This window comes from Camelus ferus, chromosome 25, assembly GCF_009834535.1.
Source record: "Camelus ferus isolate YT-003-E chromosome 25, BCGSAC_Cfer_1.0, whole genome shotgun sequence".
NCBI lineage: Eukaryota > Metazoa > Chordata > Mammalia > Artiodactyla > Camelidae > Camelus > Camelus ferus.
In genome coordinates this window covers 25,252,860-25,265,586 of record NC_045720.1, presented here as the reverse complement: position 1 = coordinate 25,265,586, position 12,727 = coordinate 25,252,860, and the positions used below count along the sequence as shown (strand labels likewise).

Genomic DNA, 12,727 nt, shown 5'->3' with positions numbered 1-12,727 from the left:
ATCACCATTTTGGAAAGTCACTATAATGACAATTTTATATTCAATTTTCTTTTATTAGTAGTATTAAGTAACAGCAATGTATTTCAGATTTGCCAGAATCTTTATCCGTAGTCTCAGATAATTTCTTCACACCCCATTTTAGTGGTGAAAATAATCATATGAGTTAAGGTGGTTCACAAAATAATATTTTTGCCAGAGTTAAGAAAAATTTTTCCGTCTTTGATATTTTAATCTTGGATAATAATAATAATACCTAGTATTTACTACTAGGTAGTAAACACTACCAAGGGCTTTACTTACAGCTAATCCTCAAGGATTAGCAAGTCAGGTTGTAATAGGGAAGAACAAAGCTGACTCCCTATTAGATCTGTTCCTTTAGTTCTAACCCTGTGCTCTGTTGCCAGTGCTTGTCATGCTGGTTCTGCACTTTTTGTAAAAGACTGCTGCCTACAGTCTGAAATATACAGGATAGCCCATTCTCAAGGTTCTGACTTCTAAGAGTATAACACTTTTCCATTCATATAGAGATAAAAAGTTGCAGAACAGAGAATAATATTTGTCTTGATGAAGGTTTACAGGAAAACTATGACCTCACTTACATAGACAGCTACAAGAACAAAGGATTCTGACACCAAGAAGTTTGCAACAACCACCTACACCCTCTCTGCTTTTTTGTATAAGAGGCTGAACTCTGACTTGTGTAAGGTGGTTCTCTAGGACATGTCTCCATCCTCTTGGTCTGCTGGCTTTCCAAATAGAGTTGTTATTCCTTGTCCCAACACCTCCTCTCCTGATTTACTGTCCTGTCGTGCAGGGAGCAGAAGGAGTTTGGTAACAAGGTGAAGTATTATTATTAATGACCACTTTTAATGAGTGAGAAAGTTAAGGCATGGGTTAAATGATTTGCCAAAAATCACTCCATCTTTAAATGCCAGAGTGAAGACTAGAAATGTGCATGTGCAAAACAGGAAGCCATGTCTCCAGCATGATCCCAGAACCAAGAATCTTGAGTCTACAAAAATCAAGGAATATAAATGTTGCCCCTGGAGCTCTTTACAAAAGCAAGAAATCCTTCAATAAGGAAAAGATGGCTTCCAGCAGCTTATATGAACTGATTCAAGACTAGCTAATCAGCTTCTGAGTTTAAAATTTCCCTGACCCCTTAAATTTCATCCTGATCCCTGGATCAGGGAGACAGATTTGAGAGCCTTGCCTCCTGTTTCCTTACCAGCCAACCTAAAAGTAAAAGCTTTTTCTTTTCTCAAAAGTTTGTGTCATTGGGCAGTGAGCTCTTGCTTGGTTGCATCACCTTTATCCTATATTCTCACAGTTAATTTTGTAAATTTTTGGTCTAGGTGACTTTACATTTATCTCTGCAGAATTCTATCTTGTTGGCTTTAGAATACACTTCTACCTTAAGTTTATGGTTTATTGAAGACAGGAAGGTTCCAACTTTATAAACCTACTTTCAGAGTTAAATTGATGAAAAATATGGTAGACATAGAGACACCACTGGAGATCTTCATTTATGAAAACTCTTTGTTTATTGGTGTTTGGCCAACTACTAACCTACTAATGTGTAAACTGTGATGTTGACTACAGTTTTTACACATTTTCTACAAGAATATCAAGACAGAATTTAGGCTAGCACATCTCTATCATTTTCTTTACCTTCTGAGAAGGGAAATTGTCAAAAATTTGTCAAGGCAAGAATTATCCCAAAGATTACATGTAAAATATAAGAATAAGTCCACAAATGGAAATCCTCTTCTATTACTGTGCCTTGACATTTTGTCAGCAGATTTTAATAGTTAATATTGTAGGCAATACATGATTATTGGATTATGGATTATTTCAACTAACTGCTATATTATTATCTTGGAAAAATTCATCTCCCAACTTGCTTAGTTTCCTCTTAAAATGGAGACAGTGTTAACCAGTAGGTTTGTTATAAAACTTAGATAAGAATTTATATATCAAACTTGCACATATTAAACATTGAGAGGATTAGCTATTATGATCGTGGTGATGGTGATGGTGATGGTGATGATGATGATGATGATGATGATGATGATGATGATGATGATAATGATGTCTGTTCTTATTCTGGAGACCTCAATGGATCATGCCTCATAGTTCATACACTTGTGTACTTGTCTCATCTTGAATCTAGACTGCCCCTATCATAAACTTTAACCAAAAGAATGCAGTGGAAGTGACACCATGCCATTTCTGGGTCTAATAAATCTTATAAAGGCATGGAAGCTTCCCTTTTTGTGCCTGAGGGATGTCAACTGCCAAATAAAAGTCTGATGACCCTGGGTCACTATACTGGGAAAAGCCCAACCTAGCCACATGCAGGAGTTCTCAATCAAGAGCCAGCAACAACTTGCCAGCCACATGAGTGAAGTCATTGGTAGTATCTATCAGTCCTGCTCCACAACCCATAGCCCTGCACACTTCCCCTATCTTGGCTCATGAACCCAGCCTGGGTCTAAGTTCTAGCTTCTCCCACCCACTTTCAAACAGGAACAAAGTCAGACAATATATAACAGTTCACCAAATAATTTCAGTAATATATTTTTCTTTCTGATGCACATATGGAAATCATTTACTGAAAATGATATATGAGTGTTTTTGTGTTTAATGAGAATAATGACATTGACGTGTCATTTTATTTTTAAAATAACTGAAAGACATCTAAAAGTAAAGGTGTTTGTCATGCAGTGTGGTGAAGAAAATCTCATGATAAGACATCAAAAACTATGTAAATTTTTCTATCTTACCATTTTGTATTCTTTCCAACCTCTTTGGAAATCCAGACTTCCATCTTCACGATGTTGTATTACAGTCCAACCTCCCCCATTAAGATCCATATTGCAAAATACCTGACAAAGGGAAAATAAAGCCAAGTGAAAAATACCTATTTTAAAGAAACAGGAGTAAGATATATTTCAAAATAGAAATAGGATGGATAGGGCTATATACGAAAATTTTTTTAAGTTGCCATGTTGAAAATGTTAATTTAGACATTTTATTGGCTATTTCTTCCTGTATTTGAATTGTTTCTGTTTAAATTCCATCTAATGTGCATAAATTACCTGTAAAGATTTAAAACACTCCAATGAAAATTATCTCAGCCACAGATTATAAAATTAAAAAAAATTCGTATTAAATGATGGTAGGCACTTGTGTATATTCAATTTTTTAAAATGCTACTGAGGTTTCCAAAATTACAGACAATTTTATTGCTAAAATGTAAGACTCAGAATTTTTGAATCTTGATTAATTAAATCAGACTATAATAATAATAAAGATTAAGGATAAATAATTTTAAAATTATATATATATTTAATCATTGCATATTTCATTGTACATTAACTCCTATATACTTACACACTACAGTAATTATTCTTGATGGTTCAGTATTACATCAGAGGCAAAATTTGGTCCCCAGCATATGGAGGACACATTATTTGCCTGAATCTTCACCATAAACAGTAAGAGGAACACATGACATACTGTATTTCTTCTGACTGCAAGAAGCATTTCTTTTCTATGTGGAAAAGTTATCCAAATCTTTCAAAGACTTAGGCTTATTTCAGTTATTCTAAATACAATAGTATTTGTTTAGAAACTGATTCATTTCCCCCCGAGTTCACCCACAGAGAGAAACATATCTGTTAGGGGATTACCTCTGGAGAGTAATCACTGTAATTGATGTAGCATGAATGTGGCAGCTTGATTATTCAAGGGCTCAGCTATGGAGACTATCATTCCCCCGGCAATTGATTCCTAAAGCATTTTGGAGGCTGGCTAAAGGTGTAGATATGAGGCAACAGCAGCAGGCAGGCTGTGTGGGCACAAAACTAAGCTCTGATTAAAGAAAAAACCCTCTTGTTTTCTCTGAGACATTAAATTTGGAGCACAAATGGCCAAAGGGTATGAAAACAATGGCAAGAACTGTCATTCAACGGACAAATTGCCCACATATTTCCTCAGAGTGAAAAAAGCTCTGAGATACATGCTTAACTGTGAACATATAAACATAGGCAAACTGCTCTCCTGAGAGCTCTTACTCTAGTTTGACAACAGCCACCCATCAGTATGTATTCATCATTACTAGGAATTGACCCACTTCCAAGATTATAAATTTGAAATTCCCCTCCTTGTCTCAAGGTTCCCCTCTCTACTAATTCCTTTACCTTTATGCACCTGCTCTTTGTCCTCAACGTAACCTCTAGCCAGTCCTTCATTGTCCTTAATTATTTTATTTTCTACCAAACAAGCATTTTTGGGCATTGATTCTGTATTACAACTGGGGATATTATGATGAACAAAATATGGATCATGTCCTCAAAACACCTAAAAGTTTCAATAGTGTTCAAAATTTTCTCTTGTAGAATTAAGGAGATGTAGGAATCCGCAATTTTCAACTTCAGTGACCTGAAGAATAATAGTTATTAATCTAAATAAGAAATTTGAGGAAGAGAGCTTACATATGAGAAAAAGAAATGATCATAGTTATGGACACCCAGAGTTTGGGACAGCATAGTCATCCAAAAGCCAAGTTTACTGACCAGTTAGAGATGATCTAACAGGAGGTAGCCGAAGGAGAACAATATGGATAAGAGCATAAGGGACTTAGAAAAGAATAGTCATTAACAATAACATGCTTGTTAAGTGCTAGATAATTTAAACACTTTACATGTATTTTCTAATTTATCTCACAACAACCTTATGTTGTAGGTATGATTATTATCTCCATTTTACCCCAAGGCTTCAAGTACTTCAGCAACTTACCAATGGTTATTATTAATATAACAAGTAATGGATCTAGGATTTGAACCCCATGTCTGTCTAACTCAAAATTATTCTGGGAGTAATCTTCGTGAAAGCAATAGCTGTTAGCACAAAGATGGATTTTTAAAGAAGTAAAGAAAAAGTGGAAAGAGATGCGTGTGGAGGGAGCCAAAGGAGGGGTCCAAGAATGGACTTTGGTGAACAACTGATGGAGATAAAAGACATCAATACCTTTAGGCAGTCAGGAACTTCATTTTATTTGCTGCTGTCCCCAGTGCCTAGAGTAGTGCCTAGCCTACAGTTGGCACTAAATGAATATTTATTGAATAACTACAGATGCAATAAGGAAAGATAAAAATAAGAAAATTTGGTTAATGGGATGCAATGAGAGCTGGGGATGGATTTTGAGTTGGGGAAGTGATCAACTTAATCAAATATTCCAGAGAAGTCAAGATAAAGAAAGATTAAGAAAATACACACTTAAATTTAAAATGAAGGAGCCATTGGTGACCTTGAGGAGAGAGATTGAAGCTTTCCTATAAGAATGAAATCCAGATGGCACAGTTTAAAGAGGGCATAGTTGGTGATTCAACACAAGTGGCCAAAGTGGAATTTTACTGGTAAAATAGATAAGAGTAAGTGAAAATGTCAAGGAAATATTTTGTTAGGGGAAACTGATATCACTTGTTTTTTTTTTTTAACTAAATTTTACCCTACCTTGACTAGTTAATCTAGAATTTTTTTCCAGATGTTAATTTTCTAATGGATATTGACCACCTGGAAGTTTGTCATACTGTGTTTCCAAACCTATAAAATCCACTTACACACTCAGGGAAAGGAATAATAATATTTATAAATACAGAGTGTGTAGAGAAAACTATTTGTTATAGTTTTTTATTACTATTACCTGCTATTAAAATTCTATGCACTTGTTAACATTTTGAAATTACTCACAAATTTTAGAAAAAAGACAACTTTCCTCTTAAACAAAGTTATCCAGTGACTTGAAAATATTAAGATGTGTTGGACGTACTTCTTAGATAAAGTCAGAACTACATGGGGAATCTATAGAAGCTACTGAGGCAGATTACTGCACTGGAAGCTGAGGGTAGAAAAGAGGTTATATCTATGTTCCACAATTCTTATTAGGACTCAATACTAACAGCAATGATTATAGTCGCCATTTGTAGAATATGGACACAATAGAGGTGAATGGCACATTGATTAGGGGCATGGACTTGGGTGCTAGATTACCTGTGTTCAAGTCCCACCTCTGATCTCTCTATCTCTTAGATCTCTTGCAAAGATTAAATGAGTCAATGCATATAGAGTTTTTAGAATAGTGTTTGGCACAAAATACGCTTTGTCATTACTGTCATTATGTATTTATATTATGCATTATATACTCTAGGTATATAATAGTAAGGTATTATATGTAATATTTCATCTAATTTATTATTTATAATTTATTATGAAAAGTATGGAATGTACAAAGCCAAAATATATAGAAGTAAGCTGTCCTTATGATTACAATTACCAGCTTCTTGTTAATAGTATTGGCATCACTAATCTTTGACCATGCTACTTTTTATTGTATGCATATATACATATGTGCATATATATAAATGAAGTTGGATTCATGCAAGCACATACACAAAAAGACCATGTTATTTCTAGTCAGAAGAATAATAAAAGCCTACGCTTAACAGATGAAGGAAATTCAAGAAAATAGGTAGTTGGTTTCGAAAGATTTGCAACATGAAAGGACTTGAAAAGTTCCTTCACCAAAATGATGTGGTCTGTGCTATCTTGCGGCATCCTTCCTGTAGACTTGGCCCTGCTACATTTACTATTTCTGTTGCATTTATTGATCATATGACCTGGGCTTAACTCTATCCAAGAAAAGATTGAACTGGCTCCTGTCCCAGTCAGGGTCAAAGCTTTCAAGCATTAAATACCTTTTAACATAATACAACGATTTAAACACAAACAAAAAGGGGAAATTTGATTCACATAGTTCTTATGCTTTTATGTTCCATACAAGTTGGAATCATTAACCTTGTGGATGTTAATTATTTTTCCATAACCTTAAGAAAAAAGACTCAACACATTTGTTACAGTCCTTTTCCAAGAATTAGGGAAATTATGAATTCAGAAACAATTTTAAAAATATTTTACAACAATCAGAGCTATGATTTAATGGTTTGTTTTATTGAATAAAACTAAGCTGGCTATAGTGCATTTAGTTTTAGAAACTCATGAAATAAAAGGAAGAATCCTATTTCCTACTACCATGTGTTGAAGGGAATTCACAGAGGAAAATGACACAAGCCATTAATAATATCAAAAGTAAAAAATAAATATATAAATGATCTCATTCTCATTTTCTATCTACTTGAAAAAATTTAATTGTACAAAACTGCCCTTGGCTTCCATGTCACATTTGAAAGGAAAATACTTTTCTAACTTTAGCAGACATTCTTTCTTGGCAGAGAACAATGTCAGTCAAAACAATAACTATATAACAATTGTGTATACTTGCAACTCTCACTCTGCCTAAAATTAATACTCTTATCAATAGTTTTTGTTAATTGCCTAGTAGACCACTTTTATTGACTGATCCATATCTTTTATCATACATAATTGAATGTGGCTTTGTTTTTTATATAGGCTTGACTTGAGTTTCTTACCCTTGCTAGAACTTCTGCAAGCATTAAAGTAGCAAAGTTTTTGCTAAGCATATCCACAACTAGCACCCAACCTTATATCTACAAAGCACAATCTACTTGTACAGGTGAAAGTCCTAAAGATGCATTTTACAAGCACATTTTATAGAATTGAGAGGACATCAATGATTTATATCAAAATAAGAAGAGAATGAGATTACAGAGCAAAAGGAAGAGAGATGGCTTATAATCAGAATATAGTTTTCTGACAATAAACTCCTACCCTTGTCACTCACATAGGTTCCCATAAAAAATTTTGAGTGGGGCAGCTTCAGTCACCACTAATATAAGTAATTATCCTATTTAGCCCCCTGTTAAGATCGTATGGTCTGGAGTTGATTCTTTTATTACAAAGCCTGTATTCAATATTTAGTATGTGACTTGGGGAAGTTATTTTTTCTAAAGTAGGGATAAATGAGAGCAGCTAGCTCGTAGAATTATTGGAAGTAAATAAGTGAGTATATAAATCTAAAGTGCTTAGAATAGAACCTGGCAAATGCACAATATATTTGAATTATTATATTAATCAGTTTCTAAATTACATCAGGGAACTTCACACAATATTTGTTCTTACTAATGCTGAGCTATATGAACATAATAAGGGATTTTAAACAAAATTTGCTGCCTACCAGAAAGTGTAGGTATATCAGCCTGAAGTATCCATCTCCACAACAGAAAAATACTACTATTTGTGAGAGGATTGTGATCATAAAAGAGACCAAAAGAATTGCGATCAAAAAGAATAAAACAAGGGGATGGACACTTAAGTCAAGAGGAAGGCCAAAGTCTTTCTTCCTTATCGTCAGTTATCTCGCCCTCTTACCATGCTCTGTTACTGTTTCCAATTAAACTAAATCCAATGATAATCTTGACCAAGTGACATGTGAATTTCTCCTCCTTCCTTTGGAAGAGACACAGGGCTATTTCTATAGTGATAAAAATTGCCCCTTACAGGCCTGTATTGATACTACTGCCAATCTGCTCAGGGAACTATTTTTTTTTTCCTAAAAGGAGGATTGCTTAATATTTTCAGTTAACTTTATTTTCATAGTCAATTTATGTTAGATGGGAAGTGACAATCATTAAGGTTTCTTTCAGGTCTTGGGCAACACTATAGGTAAACTACACAGAGTATTTATGCTAGCTCCATTCTTCTCCCCTACGACAGTTTCTGACACACTTTACATGCTATCTGTATGGTGTGTCAGTGTGTGGGTGCACATACATGCCTGTGCGTGTATATGAACTGAATTTAAGCTTACCCATGATTTTAAGAAATCAGCAAGCAGAGTAGGAAGGCTTTGTGTCATGCGATCCAAAGGATTCAAAAGGCTCCTTTTTACAATAAATTATCCTTTCCTCTTTACTCCTAAACTTACTATTGTACCTTCACAGCTTTTTCTTAAAGCCATGAAACACTTGATTTAGTGAATTTCTGCACAGAAGCCCAAAATGAAATACAGTGAAATAAAACTTCTCTGGGAGCAATGTACTTAACTGTGCCTGCCACCTCTTTTACCCTCTGCGCTTTCTCCATTCCTCTCCCCTGTTATAGGACAGCATGGAAGGCCTGTTTTCAGAAGAAGATTTTTGTCCAGAAAAGGGAAAAAACACTGAGCTAACTTAAATCATTAATCCTCATAGAAATCAGCAGAGAGGATGCTGGTAGAATCTAGACTCTCCCTCTTGACCACTATGGGATATTTGGCAACTAGTCTCCAAGATTCATTTCCCTTACCCGTCAAAGGAAACTAACAATCAAAATGACTAAGTTAGGCTTGGTAACTACATACCACACAAAAGTCTTGATATTATCATCAGAAGGTCATTTATTCACTCATTTATTTCAGCACATATTTACTGAGGACCTACTATGTGCCAGAAACTATTCTGGGAAATCAAAGATGAAAAGGTAAAAACCTTGCCTCATAGAACTCTGGCAGTGAGAAAGTCATGCAGAGTTGCTTGAGGAAATCAGGGAAAGCCTTCCAAGAGCATTTGCACAGTACACAGAGGAAATGGGGACACAGGATTGGTAATTTAGGTGGGAAAAAGAATGAAGAAAAATTGCTCCATCCCTTGAGGATAAAGCACTGCAAGGGCAGGCTGTCCTCTTGGGGTCTTGAGAATCTAGCTAAAGCTTTTTACATGCTGAAGAGTTAAGACTGGACTTTCCTCAAAGCTCCCCATGAATCCTGCTTCAAACAGTGTCTAGACTACACTTCTACAGTATGCTATAATTAGCTGTGTAATTATCTGTTTTCACCACTACACTGGGAACTGTTTGTTCTATATTATGGCCATGGTCAGTAACTGACAAATAAATGACATACACTTAATATGTATTGAATGAAGGAATGGATGGATGATCTAATGAATAAATAGGGAGAAAGAATATACAAAAGAGATGTGACAGTAAAAAGATTGTGTTTCTTTACTTCAAAGTTTACTTTGGATCCTGTTCAATATACTGATGAATCCTATCCTCCAACACACTCTTTTAGGTAAATATGAAAAGCAAATCCTTTCAAGATTACAAGTTAAGATAGAATTTGTTTCTCTACCCTAATGGGAGCAGTGATTCTGGAAACATGTCTCTAGCTCTCTCTTCACAATATTTGGACTGTAGGTGATGTGTTCCATCTGGGTCCTTGGGACTTTGGAAGACAGTTCCTAACTCTTCCCCGTGCACTTGAAGTACATGTGACTTCGACGTGTAATCTGTACAAGGCAAGCACATATGAGCAATGGAACATCCCAGGGATGAGCAGAGAATAAATAGAAAACTTTGTGTGAAATAAAGATGGGAGGTGTAGGGTTTGGTAGAGGCCTGTATAATAGGGTTTTCATCTTTTATGGACCTGGGAAACAGCATATCTTTGGGAGAAAAGAGCTGAGGCATATATATTTTCAGTTTAACAAGCTCACAAATCAATCTGATTATTCAGCAATTCAACTAGGATCTGCTTTACATCTCATAAACAAACACTTCTGGTTTTACCTTTTTGGGTTCTGGCATATTATTAATATAAATAGTGTAGATTCCACTTTTATTAAAACCAGCTTGATATACATCTGCACAGTCTCTAAATGGTTTTTCTTCCTCTTTTTTTCCTCCCTTTAGTAAAACTGCAAAAAAAAAAAAAAAAAAAAAAGATTGCAATATGTAAGTATCAGTACCATTAGTTCCCAAATGGACTACAAGTATTCCTAAGCAAGTTTTCATTTCCTCCAAACAAATGTCAATACTGCATTTACTGAAAAATCAGTCATAAAAACTACTAGAATTTGAGGTGACACAGAATAACAAAACTATAGGAAAAATATGTAAATCAATTTATAATTGAATACTTTTAATATTTTGTTTAATTTCTTAAATTTTGTTTTTCCTTTATAACTTCCAGAACATCAACTCAAGGGACAAATGACCTGAGCATGTAATACCTCCAATTGTTAACAACGATGTCAGTGTTTCCGCAAAATTTCTAAAACGTTCTAACCTATATTTCATAGGAAAGTTTGAAAAAAGTGCTAAAATATTTTTGGATGAGGAAGAGAAAAAGATGAATTCAGACATAAAAATATAATATGGAGATTTAAGATTGCACTGTTTTTCTGTGGTTTTATATTGAAGAGCTCCTAGAAACTTTAAAAAAAAAAAAACTCAAAGTAATTATAAAGTTGAAAGAACTCTCTGATCCAATTTAACTATCTAGAACAAAAAGGAAAGTGAACTTTGTTTTTTATTTAATGCCCTGAAGTTAAACTATGAGGAAGATGACACACAAATAGAAAAACAAAAATGAGTGAGATCTGAAATTAAGTCATACAGATAGAAGAGCTCAGTGAAGGCTAGAAGTGAAGTGAAAAAAGAAATTTAATTGGAGACAGTCTCTACTGGGAGAAATTTTATTTCCTTCACTGAATTTCATTCATTATTAAGTTCTTATTAATGAGATCAAAATATAAAAATGACTCATATTTAGTAGTTCTTAGGTAAAGATACAGGTGATGTATTTATAAAATATTTATGATTTAGTATTTTCTAATGAATATATATTATGTTAGCAATTAGACTCATTAGCTTTTTTCTTAAATTAAGAGTAATAATATTTTATAAACTTGGCCTTAAAAGTCTCTAGTTATTTAATAACTATCTGCTTTCAATCACTCTGAGTCACAATGGTCTTTTAAAATAATATTATCTAGGTACACTACAAATCAATGCTTCTAAATTGATTTTAAATGCCCTAACAATCTAAAATACTAGCCAGATTTAAATTTAAGATGCATGATATTACTAATTTATAGGTAATTAAAAATAAACAGTCTAATCTTTGTGGAAAAAATGACTTTCTTAATATAAATATTTCAAATTTTCAAAAATAATTTTTCAAGCAAATGAAATATTCATGTCAAATACACTGCTATAATAGAAATAAAGAATTATAACATTTAATAGCATTATGGCTTTCTACACAGTTCATGTTTGCATTAATGGTTTTGCCTACTTATAGTAATAACTACCTGTAAACACCACCATCACAATTGCAATATTAACACAAAATAAGTAATCAGAGGACTAACAGTTCATATGATAGTGATGAAGCATTGCACAGAATGTATACAAATAGCCATTAAAATGAATGTATAAATACTCAAAAGCCATTTTTAATGGCATTGGGCATGTCAGTGGATTATATAAATGTCTTTTTTTTTTTTCAAAAACATCAGTGCATTTCACTTATGCTTGCTTATTTAAGCTAATGGACTGTTAGTTTTCTAAAACAAAACCTTCCTAAATTCTAAATGCTTGCTCTTCTGTTAAAAAGTTTAAAATAACCAAATTAGATACAAAACAGGAGATGTAAAGAAATACTAAATAAAACTTATGATCCCTTGAGAGGATAAACAACACAGGAAAATGTGGTCAAGAGGAATTCAGTAAACCCATTTTTCTTTTTTGGGTAAAACATGGAGAAAATCATTTATCTAAGGAGAAAATGCTTCTCATGAAATATACCACTTCCTGCCTTCCCTTATTTAGTTATGTGAGGAGGATACATTCCCCTTCCTACTTCTCTGCCACTTCCCTTCTGCTTTTCTTTTCCTCTTCAGGATGATGTGGATGAAGGGGCTGTTGTGAGGGAAGAGAGAAGCTATTTCACACACATTTTCAATAATGAAGTGGTCTCTCC

At 34.0% G+C, this 12,727-nt stretch overlaps 1 protein-coding gene across 2 annotated transcripts in view; it reads right to left on the bottom strand.

Annotated features, from left to right (window-relative positions):
- LOC102515455 (angiopoietin-1) overlaps window positions 1-12,727 on the bottom strand; it is an 84,146-nt gene that overhangs the window by 41,514 nt on the left and 29,905 nt on the right. For both annotated transcript variants that reach the window (XM_032467640.1, XM_032467641.1), the window contains exons 4-5: window positions 10,531-10,658; window positions 2,787-2,888 (exon numbers count right to left, since the gene is read on the bottom strand). In XM_032467640.1, coding sequence (XP_032323531.1) covers window positions 2,787-2,888; window positions 10,531-10,658 — 230 coding nt within the window. The remainder of the gene's footprint in view (window positions 1-2,786; window positions 2,889-10,530; window positions 10,659-12,727) is intronic.